Source organism: Sus scrofa, chromosome 13 (assembly GCF_000003025.6).
Source record: "Sus scrofa isolate TJ Tabasco breed Duroc chromosome 13, Sscrofa11.1, whole genome shotgun sequence".
In the NCBI taxonomy this organism is placed as follows: Eukaryota; Metazoa; Chordata; class Mammalia; order Artiodactyla; family Suidae; genus Sus; species Sus scrofa.
The window spans coordinates 61,222,522-61,247,368 of NC_010455.5; the positions used below are offsets into that span (position 1 = coordinate 61,222,522).

General features: G+C 43.1%; 1 protein-coding gene across 9 annotated transcripts in view; it reads left to right on the forward strand.

Moving 5' to 3' along the window:
- The window catches only part of ITPR1 (inositol 1,4,5-trisphosphate receptor type 1), a 330,788-nt gene that overhangs the window by 154,391 nt on the left and 151,550 nt on the right, over positions 1 to 24,847 (forward strand). For all 9 annotated transcript variants that reach the window (XM_021069280.1, XM_021069282.1, XM_021069278.1 and 6 more), the window contains 16 exons: positions 425 to 585; positions 1,175 to 1,316; positions 3,476 to 3,634; positions 5,718 to 5,890; positions 7,695 to 7,814; positions 9,165 to 9,359; positions 11,577 to 11,828; positions 12,971 to 13,112; positions 13,841 to 13,994; positions 15,609 to 15,796; positions 19,235 to 19,373; positions 20,320 to 20,374; positions 22,472 to 22,637; positions 22,750 to 22,920; positions 23,417 to 23,482; positions 24,437 to 24,574. In XM_021069280.1, the coding sequence (XP_020924939.1) occupies positions 425 to 585; positions 1,175 to 1,316; positions 3,476 to 3,634; positions 5,718 to 5,890; positions 7,695 to 7,814; positions 9,165 to 9,359; positions 11,577 to 11,828; positions 12,971 to 13,112; positions 13,841 to 13,994; positions 15,609 to 15,796; positions 19,235 to 19,373; positions 20,320 to 20,374; positions 22,472 to 22,637; positions 22,750 to 22,920; positions 23,417 to 23,482; positions 24,437 to 24,574 (2,421 nt within the window). The remainder of the gene's footprint in view (positions 1 to 424; positions 586 to 1,174; positions 1,317 to 3,475; positions 3,635 to 5,717; positions 5,891 to 7,694; positions 7,815 to 9,164; positions 9,360 to 11,576; positions 11,829 to 12,970; positions 13,113 to 13,840; positions 13,995 to 15,608; positions 15,797 to 19,234; positions 19,374 to 20,319; positions 20,375 to 22,471; positions 22,638 to 22,749; positions 22,921 to 23,416; positions 23,483 to 24,436; positions 24,575 to 24,847) is intronic.

Sequence of the window (24,847 nt, forward strand, 5' to 3'; positions counted from 1 at the left end):
AAAATGTTTTTAAATTAAAAATGTCTTATGTGTTCCTTGTGAGAAATGAAGCTATGAAATCATAATAGTGCCCCATTTCCTGCCTTACTTTCCCTCCCAGTACCAGCCTCTAGAGGTGACAACTATTAATAATTTGGGGTACATCCTTCCAGATGATTTTATGTCCAGTTTGTGTGTTTATTGGCTGCACCCATGGCATGCAGAAGTTCCTGGGGCAGGGATCAAAACTGCACCACAGCAGTGACCCAAGCCACACCAGTGACAACACCAGATCCTTTGACCACTCAGCTATCAGGGAACATCTATGTCCAGTATATTTTAGCTGCAAGAGAGCTCCAAGCTTTTTGGATTGCCCAATGTCTTGATTAGTGTCTTACCCTCTCAGGCCAGTACACTCTCTGACAAAGACCATCTTGCCTTTCAGATTGGCACTTCCCCTGTGAAGGAGGACAAGGAAGCTTTTGCCATAGTTCCAGTTTCTCCTGCTGAGGTTCGGGACCTGGACTTTGCCAATGATGCCAGCAAGGTGCTGGGCTCCATAGCAGGGAAGCTGGAGAAGGGCACCATCACCCAGAATGAAAGAAGGTGAGGACTCCCTGCAGGAACCAGACATGATAATCCTCACCCAGTGTGGCTTTTTAAATCCCTTTGCAGAGAGAAAGGATGCTCTCACGTGCTCTTTGTGATTGAGAGGAGCCAGCCTTGGCATTTACGGGCAGCTTCAACTTATGGTTTTCAAGAAATGGTTACCTTTGCTTTCACTGTTTTTAAAGACTCTAAACTTGTAAAGATCTCCTCCTTTCTCTGTCTTCCACTTGGTCTCTGAAACTATCCTCCTAAATGTCAGAAATGGAGGTTACCCTGAGATAAAATGTGATGGCTCATGTATTATGAAGGTGATAATCTTTTTGAGGATAATGAGGCATTGCCTCTCTTTCACTCTTAGTGGTAATTGGCCTCAATCGACAATTTCATTTTTTTTCCTTTGAGTTTTTCTCTATATTAGCATTTCTCATGATCACAGTGATATGCTACATAGAATTCTGAAAGAAATTGGGAAGAATGGATTTGCTTCTGTTTAACTGATTCATGAGGGCTAAAAGCTTCCAAGATGAAGCTTTTCGCCTGTGGAACATCGAACAGTTCCGTATCTAATAGCTTCTTTCTTCCAAAGATCTGTAACCAAGCTGCTGGAAGACTTGGTTTACTTTGTCACTGGTGGAACTAATTCTGGCCAAGATGTTCTTGAAGTGGTCTTCTCCAAGCCCAACAGAGAACGGCAGAAGCTGATGAGAGAACAGAATATTCTTAAGCAGGTGAGTAAGATGCAACATACTGAGTTGGCTTTATAAGAAATCAGTGGTATTACTGCTCTTACAGAGGAATGTGGATGATTTCTACCTAAAAGACTTGATCAGTTGACTTAAAAAAAAATAGACTTATTTTTAAAGAATTATTTAGTTAGTTAGTTGCTTTGTTAGTTAGTTATTGGCTGCGCCCACAACATTCAGAAATTCCCAGGCCAGTTGTTGAACCTGGACTACAATATTGACCAGAGCCATAGCAGTGACAACACCCGATCCTTAACCTATTAGGCCACAACGGAATTCCCTAGACTGAATTTTTTTTAGAGAAGTTTTACGTTCACAGCAAAAGTGAGTGAAACGTACAGAATTCTCAGGTACCTCATGCCTCCACACATGCCCAGACTCCCCCATTGTAAACAGTCCCCACCGGAGTGTACATTTATTACCATTGATGAACCTACATGGACATATCATAATTGGCCAAAGTCCATAGTGTGCATTGCGATTCACTCTTGGTCTTGTACAAATGGAGAATTATCTTTATTCATCTCTATAGTCTCATACAGAATAGTTTCATTGCCCTAAAAATCCTTTGTGCTTTTTGTCCCTCCCTTGTCACCAATGCCTGGCAACCAACTATTGATCTTTTTGCTGTTTCTAAGGTTTTGTCTTTTCCAGAATGTCATATTGTTAGAATCATATAGTATGTACCTTTTTAGATGGACTTCTTTCATTTTGTAAAATGCACTTAAGTTTCCTTCATTTTTTCATAGTTTGAGTGTTCAGTTGACTGCTAACATGCTTGTTGAGCATCAGCCATTTGAGAATTTACCTGTTGGGAACGCCAATAAGAATTCAGTTGATGACTTTATTTTCCTCAAAAATAACGCTTAAGTGCAGTGTATCCTTAGGTTTAATTCATATATTTGGGAGATTGGGAGTATATAATACACTCAGAATACCTATAGAAGCTCTATAAGTCACCAAAAAAAATCTTTCCATAAAGAATGAGTAGAAAATAAAATGAGCTCACAAAAAATACGTAGATGTTGTAATTTGATATACATTTAAATAAACTGGGGAGGAAACAAATTGGAGGAAAATGACAAATCCAGAGTTGATGAAATACATGGAAGTATATATCAAATTGTTCTCTAAACTGTTGGAGACTGGACCCCAAGCTTGGCTTTGGCCTCTAAGACCAAAAGAAAAACACATTAGTTCCAAGTTCGATAGTTCTCCATAGGAACTTGGATTTGAGAATCCTTTCTCCTTTTGGATTATGATAGACAAAAATTTATTTACACTCCATCCTGCTTCAACAAGGATTTTGGGAGTTCCCGTTATTACAAACCTGACTAGTATCCATGAGGATGCAGGTTTGATCCCTGGCCTCGTTCAGTGGGTTAAGGATCCAGCGTTGCTGTGAGCTGTGGTGTAGGTTGCAGATGTGACTTGGATTCCAAGTTGCTGTGGCTGTGGTGTGGGCCGGCAGCTGCAGCTCTGATTCAGCCTGGGAACCTCTGTGTGCCTAGGATGTGATCCTAAAAAACGAAACAAACGAAAAAACCCAGGGATTCCAAGTCTCAGAATAAATTACGCCCTGCTGTTGCATGTGATGACTCCCAAATTAGACCTCTGTCTTTAATGCCCATGCTCATTTCTAGAAGAGCAGTTCCTATAGGGGTTGAGACAGTGTAATTCAATGGTGGAGTCTTCATTGAGCACTTGTGTAAGCATTACACTTATATATCCCACAATTACTACCTCCTTTTGTCCTTATAGTAACACTGTGAGCTAGGTGTTAACTCTTTCTATATTATTGATGAGAAAACTGAAGATTACCTTGACCATGATCTATACCTGTAGGAAAGTAATAAAGATGCGTGATTGTGACCTAGAATCTGCTTTTCCAGCGTTTGTGCTCTCAAGCACTGCTTGAAACACTGCATTTTCAAGTATTTTTGAGAATCAAGTTGGTCCAGGTGGACTGAATTCGGTGAGAAGCTTGTCCCTATTGATAGGATGAATGCAGTTTTCAAGTGAATGATTGTTAGGAAAGAGAGACCTTCATAGTTCAGCCATCTTTAAGGTTATGTTGCTTCCAAAGAGGTTTGCCCTTAAAACAGCAGGTGATGGCAGGTTTTATTCTTGCTTTTCACAAACAGATCTTCAAGCTATTACAGGCCCCATTCACAGACTGTGGGGATGGCCCGATGCTGCGCCTGGAGGAGCTGGGGGACCAGCGGCATGCGCCCTTCAGACACATCTGCCGCCTCTGCTACAGGGTCCTCCGACACTCCCAGCAGGACTACAGGAAGAACCAGGTTGGTAAGGACCCGTGGGAAGTGATTGGCAGTTCCCTCCCTGAAGTTCATGTACCTCGAGTTTTAAGTGTCACCTGTTTATTTAATGGCTGGAGAATAGTTCATTGTTAAATTTGCATTTAGAAAGGAAATACAGATTTTTGTTGGCCCGGGAAGGTATATTACAGAGTCCTCGAGAAAGATACTTGAGAATTTCCCTTCTGCAGCCACGTTTCAATGAGATTTCTTTTTTTTGACATTGGTATTATCTGCACAGTATTTCTTATAGCACAGTCCCGTGAGGCTTAGGGGCACAATGATTTCATGTGTTTATAGAGAAGATGGAGAGGAATCTTTTCCTTCTGTCCCATCCATTTCCTCTATCTCTGCTAGTAACTTTCTCTTTATTTTGGTTCTGACTCATGTTGTTGTCATCTATGTCATGACCTTAAACACACATGCACAGACATACACATACATGATCAATATAGTCTGTCTGTGAATTAAGTGTTTAAACCCCTTTGAAGTTTCCAAACAATTGGAGATTCTGAGGAATCACTGCATCAGTGGTTATCAACTAGGTGTAATTTTGACTCCTGGTTGCAGGGGGAACATGTGGCAATATCTGGAGACCCTTTTGAGTCTCAACTTGGGGGTGCTACTAGCATCTAGTGGGTAGAGGCCATGGATGCTATCAAACATCCAACCATTTCTCACACAGCACAAAGGATTATTCAGCCCAGGAAGTCAGTGTGTTGTGCTGAGGCTGAGAAACCCTGAGCTACATAAACTATACAGAAGGACCCTTATTATAACTTAGATACCAGTCCCTGCCTTGTGGTTCAAAAGGTTTTGCTTCTAAGCTTTTGACTGATGCTATATCTGGACTTTAAGTTAAAACAATTCTCTGCAGTGAAAGTTTTTTTTTGTGTATCTTCATGAAGATGGTGTTGATCATAAGCAGTGCTCTTAAATATTAGATACAACTTGGTTAGCAAGCATTTCTAAACTGTTCACTTTCCCTTTGGTGCTGTTGAAATATAAAGACTCATCTGCCTGTGATGCTGTGTTTGTTAGGGTAGGTTGCCTCTGGGCATCGTGGTTACTTTATTAAATCCACCTCGGGTGCATTAATACCATAATCAAGTAGTGCCCAAGAGATTTCATCCTGTTCCTTTCTTCTGCCTTCCGGTGAGGATCCAGAATATCTGTATAGTATGTGCTTGGCTTGTACACAAGGGACTAACCCTGTCCCTCTTGTTCCTGGTTAACTAGATACCTTTGCTTGGTTGATCATGGGTCTTGTGCCGGTTGCCCTGAGGGCCCTGAGGGCTGATGAATTCCCAGACATGAATCCTTATTGAGTATGGCCTGAAAAGTGGCCCCTGTCCACTCTGTTACTCCTTAGTAACTTTAAGGATTTTAGAATTAATGAAAAAAAATTTAAACCGAGTTTCAAGGGCTGTTTGAACTTTGAGCAAGGAAATAGTCTACCTTGGGCTGGGAAAATGTCTTTGAATAGCAACAAACAAATAAGAGGCTTCCTTGAGTTCTCAAGTCCTTCTATGGAATGTCATGTCTGACCCCAAAAGAGAAGCAACAGATGTTTTCACATGTTCTATGAATATGATTGACTGGCTTACATATTCCTAACTTGCTTCTGCTACCCATTGACTTAAAAAATGTATTTTCACCCCATGTTCTAAACATCTAGGTAGGCTTAACTGTGTCTGTTCCACAGCACAGGGCATTGAGGCACAGTTAAATCCTCTTAAATTAGTAATAAAATCAGAGATAAAAAACAGCTTTTGACCTTTTAGAAAAATAAGTCATGAGATTAAAATTTATACTGTGTACATAATAAAATGACCATCTGTAAATCCAGGATATTTTGCTTAATTACATCTATGTGGCAGGATTAGTCAAGGATGTGAGGGAGTTTACAGCTGTCTTCCTTGGTCAGAAAGCTGTGGAAAGATGCTCCCCCGTGATTTCCCTCCCCTGGGAGCAGTTCTTATCGGGGAACACAGCTCCTTCCCTTACTTTGAGCCTAGGTGCACTGTCTCTCGTCCTCCTTGTTGACCTCTCTATCCTTTCTCTGAAGGAGTACATAGCCAAGCAGTTTGGCTTCATGCAGAAGCAGATTGGCTATGATGTGCTGGCCGAAGACACTATCACCGCCCTGCTCCACAATAACCGGAAACTCTTGGAAAAACACATTACCGCAGCAGAGATCGACACGTTTGTCAGCCTGGTGCGAAAGAACAGGGAGCCCAGGTGAGGTGGGGTGGGCTTGATGGGCAGGTGATATCTTTGCAGGTCCTGGTACTTTTTATGCAATTTCCTTTGCTTGGGGCCACTAGGGGCTAATTTTGATTTGGCAGGTCTTGAGAGGCGCTGTGATGAGCTATGGAAAGAGCAGGGTATTGAAATGAGACTGGGTTAGAATCCTAGCCCCAACGCTTATCAGATGGGTACCTTTGGCTTTCTTGCTGACCTTTTATTTCCTCATCTGCTAGCTGGATAGTTGTGAAAATTAAAGGAAGAGGAGTTCCCATTGTGGCTCAGTGGGTTCAGAACGTTGTCTCTGTGAGGATGTGGATTTGATTCCTGGTCTCGCTCAGTGGGTTAAGGCTGCTGCAGAGGTTCCAGATGTGGCTCAGATCCAGTGTTGCTGCGGCTATGGCATAGTCCCCAGCTGCAGCTGTGATTCAGATTCTGGCCTGGGAACTTCCATATGCTGCAGGTGTAGCTCTAAAAAGAAAAAAAAGAAAAAAAGAAAAAATTAGAGGAAGATAAATACATGCGAAGTGCCTAGCGCTTAGTAGATGCACAGTTAATATAATTATTGGCTACTCATGTACTTCTTAGCACCCTGTGATGATCAGTTAGAACTCCCCCAAATATCATCAGCAAGGCTTTTGCCAATGTTGTTGTCACTTAAGTGATTTTTATTATGTAGTGCTCAATTCTGTCAGTTCTCTTGCATTCATACAGATCTCTCCCACCCCCAACACTTTTTCTTCTTCTAATTAAGATCCACGCCATTTCAGGTAAAGTGGGAAATAGTTTACAATGAGGGTATCACAAACAGTGATACTGAAGAGCTGAAAGTGGTGTTATGAAAATGACTGCTCCCACCCATAAAAATAACTACCATTTTATGGACCGTTATCGTGTGCAAGGGAGTGAATGATGTAAGCGCTCTGCATGAATTAGCTCATTTAATCCTCAGAATACCCTCTGAAGTTGTATGTTTTCCTTTTCTGTCAGTGAGAAACCCGAAGACAGTGAGGTTAATTTCCCCCAAGTACCACATCAGAATGCAGCAGATAAGAACCACAACCAGGACTCTAACTTGGGCCTCAAGCATCAGAGCCTCGTCTCTCACACCCTGGTCTCCCTGCATCCCTACCATTTCTTCCTCACGTGAACTTTTTTTTTTTTTTTTAAGTTTTATTGATGTGGAGTTGATTTACAAAGTTGTGATCACTTCTGCTGTGTAACAGAGTGATTCATTCATATATATACACATAGCCATTGTCTTATAGATTCTTTTCCCACACAGATGATCACAGAATATTGTGAACTTCTCCCTTGGTTGTTGGTTTTATTCATTTTTACCTTGTACCTTGACCTCACCACAGCCATTGCCCTCTTTCCTCTCTTGCTTCTTTCTTTCTTCTCTCTGCTGTCTGGGTTTATGGTGATGCTTTGGACACTGACACTAAAACACAAAGTCCTGTCTGCCTTTTTTTTTTTTTTTTCTTTTCTTTTTAGGGCTGAACCTGCAGCATACGGAAGTTGCTGGGCTAGGGCTCAACTTGGTGCTGCAACTGAGGCCTACACCACATCCATGGCAACACTGGATCCTTAACCCACTGAGAAAGGCCAGGGATTGAACCTGCATCCTCACAGACAATGTTAGGTCCTTAACCAGCTGAGCCACAACGGGAACTCCCATCCCTGACTTTTTTAAAGGGACATTAGGTCTGTCCTCTTGAGGGAGAGCCAGGCTCCCAAGGCCCCACCCTTGCTTCTGTTTATAGCAAATGTTTTGTTGGATTTTCTTTCTTGATAGATTCTTGGATTACCTCTCTGACCTCTGCGTGTCCATGAACAAATCCATCCCAGTGACCCAGGAACTGATATGTAAAGCTGTGCTGAATCCAACCAATGCCGACATCTTGATTGAGACCAAGTGAGTTGGGGTCTGGAAGTCGAAGATAGAGAGGAGAATGGGAGTTGGATGGAGGGCGGGTGGGTTAGTGGACGTATGTGCCTATGGGTAATAGGACCTAATCCCTGTTTCTGAGGTCATGTTGGATGGCAATTGATTGTCCTCTTGCAAAGGAGTTTTTTTTTTTTTTTTTTTTTTTTTTTAATTAAAGTATACTTGATTTAAAGTGCTATGCCATTTTCTGCTGTATAGCAAAGTGCCAAGGTCTTGATTAGGGAAGTTACCAAGCTTGCTTTTGGTGAGACCTCCTCCGTGTGGTGATGTCATTTACTTTGCATACCAGTTTGAAAGTAATGTGAGCTTAGGAGGGAGCACTTCACTTATCCTTGGTTTAATTTTAAGAGTTTATCATGGACATGGAGAACCGACTTGTGGTTGTCAAGAGGAAGGGGGAGGGACTGGGAGTTTGAGCTTAATAGATGCAAGCGATTGCATTTGGAGTGGGTAAGCAATGAGATCCTGCTGTATAGCACAGGGGACTATATCTAATCACTTGTGATAGAGAATAATGTGAAATTAAAAGATGGTATTTATATGTATAAATGGGTTGCTTTGCTGTACAGCAGAAATTGACAGGACATTGTAAATCAATTATAATAAAAATAGTAAAAAATCATTTTAAGTTTAAAATTCTATAATGATCATCAGCTTTAAATCTTAAAGGAGGTAATTCAGTGTTGATATTAAGTCATTGCAGGGAAGAGCTTGTTAAATTATCACTGTTCAAAAACTATTGATGGGTCCACAGAAGTTTTGGCAGGAATAGTGATTCATTTTTAGCAGGGGAGCTGTTCTTTTGATAAGTATAGTACCAGTAATATTTCAATGTTGAAAAAAAAAAGTTTATAAAAACCCTGCTAAATTATGCCTTAAAACTAGTCATTTTTGTTTGTTTATTTCTCATGTATAACTGAATTTAGAGCTTGGCCAAATGCTGGTGTTCTTGACCTTGGCATTTTGACATTTGGGGCCAAATACTTCTTTGGTGTGGTGCTGTCCTGTGTATTGTAGGATGTGTAGAAGCATCTCTGCTTCTGCCCAGTAGATGACAATAGTACCCCTCCCATTTAGTTGGGACAGCCAAAAATGTCTCCAGATGTTGCCAGATGTCCCCTGGGGAGGCACAGCTGTTGGGTTAAAGTATGTGAAGTTAGTGTTTGGCTCTGCTTTTTTGCCAGTGGGTGAAACAAAATGGCTTTCTGCGTCTTTGTGCTGAAAGCAAAGCTGGAATTGAGTGTGTTACTGTAGATGGTCAGAGATGAGCCAGGATTTCAAACGTAATGAGTTTCCTTCTCTCCTCTAATTTTTCAGGTTGGTACTGTCTCGCTTCGAATTTGAAGGTGTTTCCTCTGGAGAGAATGCTCTGGAGGCAGGAGAGGATGAGGAAGAGGTGTGGCTGTTTTGGAGGGACAGCAACAAAGAGGTTCGAAGTAAGAGTGTCAGGGAGCTGGCACAGGACGCTAAGGAGGGACAGAAGGAAGACCGAGACGTCCTCAGCTACTATAGGTGAGTGGGCCTGGCGGGTGACCTCCGAGGAGGGCGTCTAGCAAGAGACAGATGTGTATTTCAGGGGTTAGCAGAGAGTGAGGTTTCCTTGATACGCAGATAGTGAGTCAGTATCTGAGTGTGGCGAGGTCAAAAGAAGGGAAAGTGCTTACGTCGGCCCCTGGCTACGGTTTGTCCCTACACAGCGTGCATGTGGATGCATTTTGTAGTCATTAAGAGTCAGCCTGTGGGTCACCTCTCTACATACCAGCTTTGGGACTTGGGTCTAGCTGTCCACCTCTTTATGCCCAACTTTCTTTATCTGTAAAATAGAGACAGTAGTGCCCATTTCCTAGAACTTTTGCAGACAGCTAGAAAATGTGTGTATATATACACATCTGTTTGTCTGTCTGTTTATCTGTATATTGATAACAAAAGCCACGAATTCACATCACTACTTCCAACTCCAGTCCAACACCATCGGATTATTCTGGCCTTCCTCTTCTCTGTATTTGTGACTCCTTCCTCTGACAGGCTATCCCTTCCGTGTTTACCAGTTTGCTCAGTCTCTACCTCTGCCAGTCACCTTTTCCAGCCCAGTGTCTCCCTGGTCCCAGCTCTTAAGATGTGTTAACTCTGCTGCCTCAAGTGAAGGAGGTACCTTTAAAAGAAAAGGGAAGGAAAGATGGATAGGTGCTTACACCATTTTTTGGGGGGCTGCCCCTGAGGCTTATGGAGGTTCCAAGACTAGGGGTCGAATCAGAGCTGCAGTTGCCGGCCTACACCACAGCCACAGCAATGCAGGATTGGAGCCGAGTCTGCGACCTATGCTGCAGCTCACAGCAACACTGAATCCTTAACCCACTGAGTGAGGACCTACGCTGCAGCTCAGGGCAACACTGAATCCTTAACCCTCATGGATCCCAGTTGGGTTCATTACTGTTGAGCCTCGACAGGAACTGTCTATAGCATTTTTAAATAAAACTAAGACTTTGGCAGTTACAGTGATCTTTGTTAGCTCCTGTATTCTCTCTCCATTCATTCAGGTGTGTGACCTTCCACACTCTGTGTGTTTATATTTTACTACATTTCTTTGCATTCATAAATAATACGTAGTATTTTCATCCATTCTTAAAATTTTATGTGAATGTAAATGTTATGTACGCTGAGTTCCTTCAGAAACTGGCCTTATTTATTCAGTATTGTTTCTGAAATGGATTTGTGCTAATGGTGGTAGGTCCTTTTTTAAAATTTTGACTTCTAAAGGCCATTGCATTTTATTAATGTGCCACATTTTCATCACTCTTTATAGTCAGTGTATGCCACAGTTTAGGTTTTCATGTCGGGTGATATTCTTGTTCAAATTTATGTGTATGTTGTAGGAGTTCCACTCCATACTAAAAGTGGAATTAAGAGATCAAGGACTATGCCTATTTTAAACTAAGCATTCCTAAATTGGATATTTTGATGTATACTCACACCAGTCTTAAAAGAGGACTTTTATTTGTCTTTGCTATCTCTGAATATTATGATGCTTTTTAATTTTTGTTAATTTTATGGTCATAAAATAGACCATATTTTAATCTGCATTTCACTGACACTGAGGTTGAGAATATTTCCAAATGAAGATTTTTGGTAATAAATAGAGTTTTAAGGTTCAAACTAGAAATTGCTACTGTGGAAGCTTCCAGCTTTCTTATTTCACATTACAAGTATGGTTACTTTTTTAATGTTTGATGTATCTTCTCCTGAGAGTGAATGAGAAAGAGTACCTCACTGGTCAATTTTGGAACTTAACAAAGATCATGTGTAACTGGGTGAGGAAGAAAATGTAGTATGTTTTTATGAACCCCCTACTTTTTACAAAATAGTTTGCACATGTGTGTAAAAATCAGAGGAGCTACATGAGAAAAGATCCCAAAAATATCATACAGTTTCTAAGGAGACTCAGAAAGGGTAAAAACTTTACCATTTCGTATGTGGTCTTTAATGTAGTATATAAAAGCAAAACTGAAGAAATAGAAACCATTTTTAGCCTTATGGTTTGTTCCCATTTTATAGGAGTTCCCATTTTATAAAATGAACAAGGGCAATAGGGAATCACCTAGTCACATACTTACTCCCCCACAGCAGGGTAGACACATTTGACTGTTGGCTACGTGTCACTCCTGTGAGAGTTGGGGCCCCTGGACTGTCCTGTCTCCATGAGTAGAACCCTGTGTAATGTCTTTTCTCCAGGTACCAGCTGAACCTCTTTGCGAGAATGTGCCTGGACCGCCAGTACCTCGCCATCAACGAAATATCAGGCCAGCTGGACGTGGACCTCATTCTCCGCTGTATGTCTGACGAGAACCTACCCTATGACCTGCGGGCGTCCTTCTGCCGTCTCATGCTCCACATGCATGTGGACCGGGACCCCCAGGAGCAAGTTACTCCTGTGAAATACGCCCGCCTCTGGTCCGAGATTCCCTCTGAGATCGCCATTGACGAGTGAGTCTGCCTCCTCTGCCCCATCAAGGCCTCTCCTTGCTTTAAAACTTCTTGCTGACCATGTTCTGTGAAGCAATAGACAGACCACTTGTGGTCAGCTTAGGTCAAGTTAAATTAAAGGAGAAAACTGAAGTCATTTTTTCCTTAATGCTTAAAATATAATTAAGGGGTAGAAAATATTATATAAATATCTTTTTAAAAAATTTCTTTGGTCACCCCCATGGTATATGGAAGTTCCTGAGCAAGGGATTAAATCTGAGCCACAACTGTGACCTATGCCACAGCTACAGTGTTGCTGGATCCTTTATCCCCCCGTGCCAGGCTGGGGACCAAAGCCTCATCTCCATGGTGACCTGAGCCACTGCAGTTGGATTCTTAACCCACTGCATTGTGATGGGAACTCCTATTTTTTTGGGGGGCGGGTGGAGGGGGCCATGGCATGTAGTGGCTTGATGTGGGATCTCAGTTGCCAGAACAGGGGTTGAACCCAGGCCAATGAGATGAAAGCATGGAATCTTAACCACTAGATTTGTGGGAGTTCCTAACCAGGGAACTCCCACAAATCTATCTTTCCTCAAGAATGTGAAAGATGAGTTCCCATCGTGGCTTAGCGGTAACTAACCTGACTAGTATCCATAAGGACTTGGGTTTGATTCCTGGGCTCACTCCAACATTGCCATGATCTGTGGTGTAGGTTGCAGACAAAGCTTAGAACCCAGGTTGCTGTGGCTGTGGCTGTGGCAGCTGCTGGCAGCTGCAGCTCCAATTCAACCCCTAGTCTGGGAACTTCCATATGCTGTGGGTACAGCCCTAAAAAAAAGAGAGAGAATGATTGTACTTTTGTATCTTGTTTATCTCTTTTACTCAACAAATATTTAAGTGTCTACTGCATGTCAGTCTCAGGGAATCTGTGAATGAGCCAGAAAACTATCTCTACACCAGTGGGGGAAAGAAAGTAACCAAGATAAAGGACTAAAATACATACCTTGGTGATCGATGCTAAGGAGCGAAAAATGAAGTAGAGACAGGAGAATGGGGAGTGTTGAGGAGGGAGGTGTGGTTTTCAGGGCTGAGAGGACAGGGAAAGTCTCACTGGGAAGAACTTCAAATTTGATTTTCTTTTCTTTCTCCTTTCCTTTTAGCTATGATAGTAGTGGAACTTCCAAAGATGAAATTAAGGAGAGGTTTGCTCAGACCATGGAATTTGTAGAGGAGTACTTAAGAGATGTGGTTTGTCAAAGATTTCCTTTCTCTGATAAGGAGAAAAATAAACTTACATTTGAGGTAACTCTTGGTGAAGTGATCTCTGTGTTGTGTCTATTTTTTATTGATCATTTTTCTGTGGGGTAAATGGAGTATATTGGTAGTTTTTCATCATGATACTCTGATTTTGTGATAAAAAGAATTTGGCTCAGTTTTGTTGCAAAATAAATTGGAACTAAGAGCAGTCACTTGGCTTAATGTAGTTATGCTCTTAGAAGAAATATGCATGGTGAATCGAGTCATATAAAGTGATATGTATTCTCTGTATATTATATAAAAAGTGACAGTAAAGAAACAGTCTGTGCTTGGGATCTGTCATAGATTAATCATTTAAGGGACATACATCCTTACTACGTTTGTGTTGAATATTTCTCTTTGAGACCAAGTTTCCTTTTGAGGAGTTACATTTTCAAGAGTTACAGTGTTACCTGTGTCTTCTGTTGAGTATACCTTGGCTTGCCCTGTATTATCTTTGGGAAGCCTCACAGACCCACTGATGAGGTCAGTTTTTTTTTTTTTTTTAATTAACCAGTCATCTAAGCAGATCAATAGCTTTGCAGGTTTTCATTTCTTATTCTTTGTCCTTATGAAACACAGTGAAATTTGGTCAGAAGTTGCAAATAAAATAAATGCCTTCTCTTACTGTAAGGAAGGTCAGATTCAGTCATTTATAAACTAATCAATATAAAATGGACCTGAAGGGTATGCTTATTTAACACCGCCTTCCTCTCTTTTTAAAAATATAATAGGTTGTAAACTTAGCTAGAAACCTCATATACTTTGGCTTCTACAACTTCTCTGACCTTCTACGACTAACCAAAATCCTTCTGGCCATACTGGACTGTGTACACGTGACAACCATCTTCCCCATCAGCAAGATGGCGAAAGGAGAAGAGAATAAAGGTAAGAACGTCGTGGAGATGCGAGATCTGTCGGTGCCCACAAATCCCAGGCACCCTCGCCAGCTTCTCCTACTGCTGCCATAATTAGCTGTGATGTGATGTCCTTTCATTGTCTTTTTCTCATCAACTTACCATTACCAACATTTTCACATATTAAAAAAAAAAAGCAGAGGAGTTCCTGTCGTGGCTCAGCAGAAACAAACTTGACTAGTGTCCATGAGGACTCATGTTTGATCCCTGTCCTTGCTCAGTGGGTTAAGGATCTGGTGTTGCTTTGAGCTGTGGTGTAGGCTGGCAGCTACAGCTCTGATTCAACCCCTAGCCTGGGAACTTTCATATGCTATGGGTGTGGCCCTAAAAAAGACAAAAAAAGAAAAAAAAAAAACCAGAAAGAGTAGAGTGGACACCCATAGACCCACGACTTAGAGTCAATGGTTATTAACATTTCAGTATATTTTTTTTGTTTATACATGAGTCCATATATTTTGCTGCACCATTTGAAAGTTGCCCAATAGCTTGAATTCTTATGTCTTAAAGATACATGTCCTCTGGTCATTCTTGATGTGTCATGAGGTCCTCAGTGTTTGTATTAGTATATGAGTAAATTAAATCCAGGCTGTGTCTGGGTGTCCTCTTTACAACTTGTGAATAGGAAAATCTGCCTTAATATGTTTCTTTTTTACCTCTGTCTTAGGGTCATAGTAGGTAATTAATACATCCTCATGGGCGGATTCTTGTTCAGCTGTTCTGTACAACTAGAATAGAAACAGTATGTTTATGGAGTTCCGGTTAAGAACCCGACAGAGTGTCTGTGAGAATGTGGGTTCAATAATCCCTGGCCTCACTCAGTGGGTTAAGCATCCCGTGTACCTCTGATTCAACCCCTAGCCTGGAAACTTCCATATGTTGCAGGTGTGGCTCTAAAAAGAAAAAAAAAGAAATGTTTACTTATGTTCTACTGTCTGTTAGGGCCTGTGCTCAGTCATTCTGCAAACATTTTGCCACATAATCCTGTCACTGAGCCCCATTAGTCTCCTTGTATAGTTGAGAAAACTGACCTCCAGAGGGAGCTCAATGTCCTCAGGATCAAGTGACTACAGGGGGCAGCACCAGACTTGGGTCTTGTTGGCGCCCTGGTCCTGTGCACAGCAATAGGCAGGTAGTGGGTGGTCAGTAAAATTTGGCAGGTGAATTAACATACACAGATGCTCCTGGGGGGATGTTGAAGCTCACACTCTTTCCCCTGCTCCTTGACGCCCCACATTTGTTCTTTTTTGGCCACCCTGCAGCATATAAATTTCCCAGGCCAGGAATTAGATCTGAGCCTCCGTTGTGACCTACAGCTGTAGTAATGCCAGATCCTTAACCCACTGTGCCAGGGATCGAACCTGAGTCCCAGCTCTCCAGGGATGCCGGTGATCTCATTGGGCCACAGCAGGAACTCCCTCCACATTTTTGATGGGTATTAACCTTTTCCAGTTGCCAGGGTCTCAGAATGTCTTAAAACAAAGTCATGTTAAATACTTTATCCTAAAGAGCCCTTGCCGCTGGCCAGGTGCCCCAGAATCCGTTCTAGGGATCTGTCATGACCAGAGTTTGTTCTGGCCCTTCCTAGGTAGTAACGTGATGCGATCCATCCATGGAGTTGGAGAGCTGATGACCCAGGTGGTGCTCCGGGGAGGAGGCTTTCTGCCCATGACACCCACAGCTGCTGCCCCTGAAGGCAACGTGAAGCAGGCCGAGCCAGAGAAGGAGGACATCATGGTCATGGACACCAAGCTGAAGATCATTGAAATACTCCAGGTAACCATGTGCCAGGGTAGGGGGCAGAAGTGTGCTTGCAGGGGTACCGTCTTCCTCCAGTGTCCCTGCCTTGATGGAGCCTTAGGCTTTCTGGGAAGGGAGGGGAGGCCTCAAGTGCCATTTCTGGACTGGCCCTCATAATCCCTGTGCTGTCATCTCCTGCCCCTCCCCGACATGCCCTTGTCCCTCCAGCCACTTCAAAACTTTCTGCGGTTATCTCAGCTTCTGTAGTTATTGGCCTCTGTGTCTTCACCTATGCTGCTCCCTTTGCCTAGAGTTCACTCACACTTCTCTTCATGGCTGAATTCCCTGCTTTTTTGTCCACAACTCAGTTCATGGTTCCATGAACTTTTTAACTCCCTGCTTCCTTCCCTTCCTCCCTCTGTTTTTCACTTATTCATTCATTTGACACATATTTATTGAGACCGGCTTTATTGCTTACATATTTATTGCCAAGTAATTTTAAGCATTGAAGATCCAGCAGTGAAGAAAATCATTTCTGCTTACCTTTTGAAAGGAGGCATAGACATATACAAAATATACATACTAGGTCAGAAATGAGAAGCACTAAGGGTGTTAACATATAAAGGAGAGTCGAGACGGTTTGGAGGCCATGGGGGGTAAAGGTCAAGGTTACTGGTTTTGATGGGGTTGTTGGGGAAGTTCTCCAGTTAGGTTACATGATCAGAGACTGAATGAATTGACAAAGGTTGTATGTGGAATTTTAGGAGGAGAGTCTCTAGGACTCTGAGAGGGAACAACAAATGGCAAAGACTGCGAGGTGGGAGCATAGATGGCAAGCCTATGAACAGGCTCAAGAGGCGATGGGAGAGGATGGAGTGGGGAGTCAGTACATACATGTTTGCCGTAAAGATGCAGAGAGAAAAGTGGGGAGGTGGCCAGAGGGAGGTGGTTGATAACAGGAAAGTTTTATAATACTTAAGTTGGGAGATGATAGCAAGTCTGTATGCTGAATTGGCATTATCATGTAGAGAGGGAAAACTTGACGTCAGGAAAAGAGGATAACTGTAGGAGCAAAGTCCTTGCCTCAGCAAGAGGGCATGAGAGCTGTCTTCACTATGAGAACCCTCCCAGTCTCCCAGAAGCCTCTTTCCCTCTTTCTGCTCAGAAATAATTTTTATTCACTAACAAAATCATCTGCTCCCTAGTGAAAAGAAGACTGTTATTGACTTTTTCTACTATCCTGCACTGCCTAATCTCCACCCCAGAATGTGGAGTAGAGAACTATCAATGTTTATAGACTTAAGGGTTTTTGCTTGTTTGTTTGTTTTGTTTTGTTTTGTTTTTCCTATTCTGAATTCACAGTTAACTAATGGCTTGAAAGCATCAGTGGGACTCCTCAAAGTAATTACTTAAGGCAGTCAAGAGTGATTTAAGAAACAAACTTATTGAATTTATGCCTGACCAAAAGTAGAGAAGGAGTTCAAGGATTTCTTAGGCCATATGGCTTACAGGTCCCAAGTATGTTAATATCATGAATGTTTATAAGAAATGGAGTGTTGTGAAACCCATTTACATCTTGAGGCCTACTCACTCTAGTAATCTGAGAACATGTGGTTGATGACGAACATGCTTTCAAGAAATACATACTGACCACTCCCCCCATCCCCCACTGTACGTAAGGCACGTTGCTGGGCTCTCTGAGGAATACAGATAATTTGGACAGGGCCTGTATCTGCAAGGGCTTGATAGTCTAATAAGAAACTAAGATGTGATGAAGCTGTGTGTACATGGAAATAAAACTATATGAAGAGCATATTCTCCTGAGATACGGGTAGGTCATGTGGTCCCATTTAGTAAGGAACCAGAAGAGGTTTTAAAGAAGAGATAAGATTTTATCTGAGCCTTTAGGCATGGACAGGATTTGTCTGGAAACAAGGGGACATTGTCAGGTGAATGGAGCAGTGAAGCGGGCCTCATGACGCAGGGTCCAGAAGCAGTTCTCTGGCAGGGACACAGCGTGTGCTGTAGAGCGTTGTCAGAAATAAGGTTGGAAAGGTGGAATGGGCCAAGCTCTCAAGAGCATTGGGTGCCTAGAATGTTAGGATTTTTTTCTGTGGGGAGCCTCCATACGTTTTCAAGCAGGGGGCTCACCTAAGAATCGTCACCCTTGGGGCTTGGTCTGGTGAATTTGGTTCTGTGATGGCCAAGGCAGAAGATAGAGGACATGAGCCAGGGGAAATGGCAGATGGGGGAGCCATGAGAAATGGCAGAGTTCGAACCAGCAGGACATAATCATTGATTCAGTGACTGTGGTTGAACCAGCACGACCTAGCCTCTCATTCAGTGCATGTATCAAGGAGAGAAGACTTGATGGTGCAGAGGTTGTCTGAGGGTGAGAGAACCTGGGTGGAGCAGACACAGTTTAGTACTGAGTTCGAGACTCTGGAAAGACACAAAGGGGGTGTCCAGTAGTCAGTGGGAAACTTGGACTAAGAGCTTGGAAGATAAGCCAAGAATCTGTTTCAGTTGGGGAGCAGGTGACAGCCCTGGGGTCGGGTAAGGTCACCAGGAAGGCAGGGTAGAGATAAAGTGAGAAGTAAGGTCCTTAAACAATGCCAGGTGGTTGATCTTTCTTTTTGGCTCTAGCCACAATCATGGAAAAAGTGACCTTGTGCCGGACTGGAGAGGGAGAGAATATAGGAAGTGAAAGGAGAGGGTACCTTAGAGTTTATATCTACATCAAAGAAAGTGATCAGAAGTAGAGAATCAACCAAGCTAGTTTTCAGTGCTAACAACACATTTTGCTCTGTCAGTTTTCTTACGTTAAAAAGCAGGCAGGAGTTCCCGTCATGGCGCAGTGGTTAACGAATCCGACTAGGAACCATGAGGTTGCGGGTTCGGTCCCTGCCCTTGCTAAGTGGGTTAACGATCCGGCATTGCCGTGAGCTGTGGTGTAGGTTGCAAACGCGGCTCGGATCCTGCGTTGCTGTGGCTCTGGCATAGGCCAGTGGCTACAGCTCCAATTGGACCCCTAGCCTGGGAATCTCCATATGCTGCGGGAGCGGCCCAAAGAAATAGCAAAAAAAAGACAAAAAAGAAAAAAAAAGCAGGCAGCTTCAGTCGTCTTAAGGCTCAGAGTTGGCATTCAATACTTGCTGAAAGAAAGTAATGTTTTATAGAGGATAGAGTGAGGGGTGATTGGTTTATTGTTCCAGTTATTAAGTTAATTGCCAGGATGCTGAAGTTTACACTAGAAGCTAAGGTGCTGTGGGAAGACCTGATAATTGAAAGATGCCGGGGAAGTCTTTTGTTGAAGTGCCTGTTGAAATCTAAGCCAAATATTTGGCTCACTTAGCGTTTAAGGTAATGGATGCAGCAGATACCAGGCCCTGCCAGAGTGCAGTGGCTTGGCAGAGTGCTCCAGGTGGTATGCTAATATAACCAATCTGTTTCCATTTCCACTTGAATCTTTAGTTTATTTTGAATGTGAGGTTGGATTATAGGATCTCCTGCCTCCTGTGTATATTTAAGCGGGAGTTCGATGAAAGCAATTCCCAGACTTCGGAAACATCCTCCGGAAACAGCAGCCAAGAGGGGCCAAGTAATGTACCAGGTTAGTGATTCCAGATTGGGATTTCTGCCGTAAAATGGGTCCTGGGTCTGAAGAAAACTGCAAGTCCAAAGAGTACATTCTAGAACAAGGGTCAAATGTGAATGTGGTTGAAGGTTCTTATATTTATTGATTGATTTGTGCTTTTTTTCATTTTTTAAAAGTCTTATTGAATTATAGTTGCTTTACAATGTTGTGATCATTTCTGCTGTACGACAAAGTGATTCAGTTATACATATACACACATCCATTCTCTTTCAGATTCTTTTCCCATATAGATGATCACAGAATATTGGGTAGAGGTCCCTGTGCTGTGTAGTAGGTCCCCATTGTCTAGTCATTCCCTAGACCACAGTGTGCATATGCCAGTAGGTTATTATACTTTGAAATGAGACTCTGGGAGTTAAACTCTTGGGACAAGGGAATAATTGAAAGAGGCCAAATCCTTTCTGAGATACATCTTGTTTCCTTCCTTCTTGAAGTGTCTTAGTTATAAGACAGCTGAGAGTTCTGCTATTGTGGTTACATGAAATGCAAAAAAAAAAAAAATCCAAAACAAACTCTCCAAGAAAGTTTACTGTCCACTGGCAACTTGTATGCATGGTGGCAGCTTTTCTCTGTGTAGGAAATAGTGGTAAAGGGTAAGGAGAAGGGTGGTAGAAGCAACAATCCCACCTCTCAAGGCCTAATCCTCCTTGGAATGAGGTCATAATTCTGCTGTAATAAGGAATCAGGCACTTAAGTAGAAAGCCAGCAGAAATGTGGAACACTGCACACGGGAGCCTGTTCACAGCATGATCTTGCTTCAGAGCCTTGTAGTATGAGATTCTGGAAAACTTGAGGTTAACTCCATGGACATGGGCCAGACTGTTTGGGGGACTTCATCATTTCATCAGTAGCATGTTTTCACACATTCCTGCTTCTGAAGTTCTCTTCTCTGACTTTGCAGGTGCTCTAGACTTTGAACACATTGAAGAGCAAGCCGAGGGCATCTTCGGAGGAAGGCAAGTCTATTTTCAGTTTATTTTGTAGGTGGTTCTAAGACAGGGGAGGCTCCTGTTTCCTGGTTCTCAAATGCTTGTCCCTCACTGTTCTAGGAAAGGTTTAGTCCTGGGGCTGAGGTTGTTTGCTTTCTTTATCACTCTGAGGACTCAGGTCAGAGTGATCTAAGCTGGCTTGACGTGTGTTTCTCCCCTATGACAGAAAGAATTTAAGGAGGTTTCCTAAAGTACACATATCACAAGGCTACTTTAAATGGTGAAGAAGTAAAATTGAAAAAAACTGGGGGCTCCAGACACAGTGAGGGTAACAAGATCATGTGCTTCTGTTGCTCACGGGCTGCAGTTACCCCAGATCTTTAGAAGCCTAGTGATGACAAGAACAGAAGCACGCATACCGTTCTTTCATTGTCCCTAACATTAGATTGATGAATGAGCCCCTTTGTAAAAGATGAGATTGCTTAATGTTGACTCAAAGCATTATTATGAGACTCAAGTACTTATAAGCCTTAACTGCCTGCAAACTTGGTATAAACAGTCTCTATGCATAACTCTAATACCCTTGATGCCATTACCTCTTGCCATGTGACAAACTATTTTCAAAACTTAATGGATTCAAGCAGCAGTCATTTTATCACCTCTTCCAATCCTGTGGGTTGACTGGTGCTAAACTGGACGGTTCTTCTTCTGGTCACCGTTGGGTCTGTCACCCACCTATGGGAGCTGGTGACTGGTTTTGACCCATCCATGTTGCTGTCCTCTCATTTCTGGCTTCTTGAAGGGGTATCTATGAGGCTGGGGCTTCTCTCTCTCTGCCCACAAGTATCTTAGGCTTCTGCATAGCATTGTGACTGGCAAAGGCCCAAGCAGACAGACCAACGTGTGCAAGCATTCATCCAGCCTCTGCTTATGTCATGTTGCTCCTGTCCTGTTGGTCCAGGCAAATCACCTGGCCAAGCCCAGACCTACATAAGGAGGTTTAGAGCAGAGAGGGGGGCCACTGATGTTAATAATATACCTTTACACTTACTGTAACCAGTGAGGTTTGAATCAGCAACATTGTTTAGTCCAAGAAAGAGGTTTTTGTTCTGAAACTGAGGGTGTTTCAACTTGAGCCTGGTGACACGTGGGTCTGCAGTGGGGTGTCTCGGCACTCCCACCACTTTGCTGATGTTGAACAACAGTGACAGCTTCTTCACATGTTTTTGGAGCACAAGCAGGAATAGGATTTACATCTTAAGTCCTGCCTATGCTTTTCTTGCTCATCTGTAGCCATGGAGGTCTCAGCATTTGGTCTTCATCTGATTATAAACACAACATAGGCACTGACACAAAAATTGAGTGGCAGTACTCAGGTACACAGTGGCCTGCCATTTGATCCAGGATGTGCTTTTTAAATTGTTACTTGTATGAGTAATATACAGTCAAGTTTTCATAGATATTGAAAGAACCCTTGGCAATACACTGATGAAATCCCGTTGGGAGAACACTGGGTTTTGATGGGTCACAGCGATGCTCCTTCAAGTAGCGTCTGTGGGACCAAACCACTTGCTGCTAGTTTGTGACAAGATTAGTGAACCTTTGGCATTTCAAAGCCTATTGGACACTGTGACCATATCCAAGTGCATGAAGAGTGGACATGGTGCAGAACAGGACAGCAGGTGGCTACAGACTAGACGTAAAACAAAAGTGGGTCCTTCACCACAGATGGTTTGCGAGGCACCACACTGGAGCATCTTAAATAAAAAAATAAACTGACAGCTGAGGAGACACAAGCTGTGTGCAGGTCCCAAACCACAGGAGAGGCCAAGAAGAAGAACACCTGGTGGGAATCTGGTTGTGAAGCCGGTCCTGTCACTGTGGGAAGGTGGGGGATTTTGGTTAAAAATTTGGCAGTTGTGACATTTTAACTGTCTGCTCACTTGAGAATATAGTTTTGAAGATCCAGCAAGATTGTATGTTGAAGGAGGTAGTTAAAAGCCAGGTCCACTGAGGTGGGCTCTGGAGTTGGGAGTCCCATGGGGTGGGGGTGGGGGCATGTGTTGGGGCCCAGGGGCAGGAGAGAGGATGTCTGTAGCTTATCTGGCCTTTGCACCCCCTCAGTGAGGAGAACACCCCATTGGACCTGGACGATCACGGCGGCAGAACCTTCCTCCGGGTCCTGCTCCATTTGACAATGCATGACTACCCACCACTGGTGTCAGGGGCTCTGCAGCTCCTCTTTCGGCACTTCAGCCAGAGGCAGGAGGTCCTGCAGGCCTTCAAACAGGTAGCTTGAACTGCCGTGTGTGTGTGTGTGTGTGTGTGTGTGTGTGTGTGTGTGTGTGGTGGTTATTGTCTAAGAAGCTGTTGTGTGCCACTGAGGGATTGTATTTGTTCAGGTTCAACTGCTTGTTACCAGCCAAGATGTTGACAACTACAAACAGATCAAACAAGACTTGGACCAGCTGAGATCCATCGTGGAGAAGTCAGAGCTTTGGGTGTACAAAGGGCAGGGCCCCGATGAGGCCATGGATGGTGCATCTGGTGAAAACGAACATAAGAAAGCAGAGGTATGTGACACACAAGATACACAGCTAGGGGAGATGGTGGGCTCCTTAAAACAAATAAACAGCCTCCTCTGGCTTTAGATAAAAATAAAGGTTATAGGAGTAACTCAATTATCAGGCGATGTACTTGTTAATGGGGGTGACAGCCATTCTCCCAGGAAGAAAACTACAGGTACACGGTCAGTGTCATCTCTTGTGCCACCATAGCCTGTGTAGAACAGACTTTGAGTGAATTAGCACCATGTGTCCTTGCAGACCCACTGGGAAATGAACCTGTTCTCTAGCTGTGCCTGGCCCACCATCCTCTCCCCCATCAGTAAAATCTTGTCAATCAGAGGGTAGCTGAGTGTGAGCAAGGGCATGGCTGGAGAATAAATCCAGCCCAAATGGTTGGAAAACCCTGCAAAACCCTTGATCTTTCCTAACCTGTGATGCTAACTTTAACAGACAGGAGCCCAAGGGCTATATAAACCTCGCTCATGTTGCTCTTGTTTCCTAGGAGGGGAATAACAAGTCACAAAAGCATGAGAGCACCAGCAGCTACAACTACAGGGTGGTGAAAGAGGTAAGGACTCTCACATTAGCTTTTTCCTTCGTGGAGAACTAAACAGGGGAAAGTAATCCTCTGAGAGTAAGTGCACTGGTTTTAGTGGCAGATCTGGGTTCAAGTCCAGCTCTGCCACTTGGTGTGCCCTCAGCTTGCTCACCTGTACCACTGACACCTGTACTTCTGAAGCTTTACAATTGAAGTCAGGGTTAAATGGTAAAATTGTCAAGGATTTATCTTGGTTGCTGGTGCATGGTGGCCACCAATGAGAACTGAGGTTCTTTAGGAATCTTGGCATTGGGTGGTTCTAAGTGGGGAGTTGGGAGCTTTGTGTTTCTGATCTTAGAGCAAACTCTGCCAAAGTCCTTGGCAAGGATGCTGCCTCATACTATTTTCAGAGATTGGAAACCATCGCACTTGCTGATGGAGCCATAATCCACTGGTTATTCTGGAAGACATATTCTTAGCCAGTTGTGGATTTGGTTTTATACAGTCAGTAGGGATTACACCATGTTAGCAGAATTTCCCTCTTTTTATGTTCTTCATGTATTGTGATCCCTTCTGCCTCCTTGCCTGTACCACACCCTGCAGTCTTTTCCCAACTATGGTTCCTAGTTTTCTGAGGTTGATTTCTTCTTTTCTTTAAAGACTTTTTTCCAGCTTGGAGGTATAATGGACAAAATTATAACATACTTAAAGCGTACAGTGTGATGACTTCATATATATATATATGTATATATATATATATATATATATTGAAATGATTACCTCAATCAAGGTAATTAACATATCCATCACTCACATAGTTAGGTTTTGGGGGGATGAGGTTATGGGGGGAGAACTTAAGATCTTTTCTTAGCAAATACAAGTGTACAATGTTGTGTCAGTAACCGTAGTTGCCAGGCTGTTTGTTGGATCCTCAGAACTGAGGTGTGGGTCAGAGGAGAAATGCCGATTCTTTCTTCCTACCAGATTTTGATCCGACTCAGCAGATTGTGTGTTCAGGAGAGCGCGACTGTGAGGAAGAGCAGGAAGCAGCAGCAGCGCCTGCTGAGGAACATGGGTGCCCATGCTGTGGTACTGGAACTGCTGCAGATTCCCTACGAGAAGGTGGGCACCCGGGCTCATGGCCGACACTCCAAGGGCAATTGTGACGATAAAGCTACCTTAGGTCATTTACATGAAACAAACAGAGCATCCCCAAAATGAGGCAAAACCACCCATAACTTTCCTCCACTTAGTTCTAGTAAGGAGAAGGGGTCCAGGAGTTCCCTGATGGTCTAGTGGTTAAGGACTTGGCATTGTCATTGCTGTGGCTTGGGTCACTGCTTCGGCTGAGGTCCCATCCTTTGCCCAGGAACTTCTGCATGCCACAAACACAGC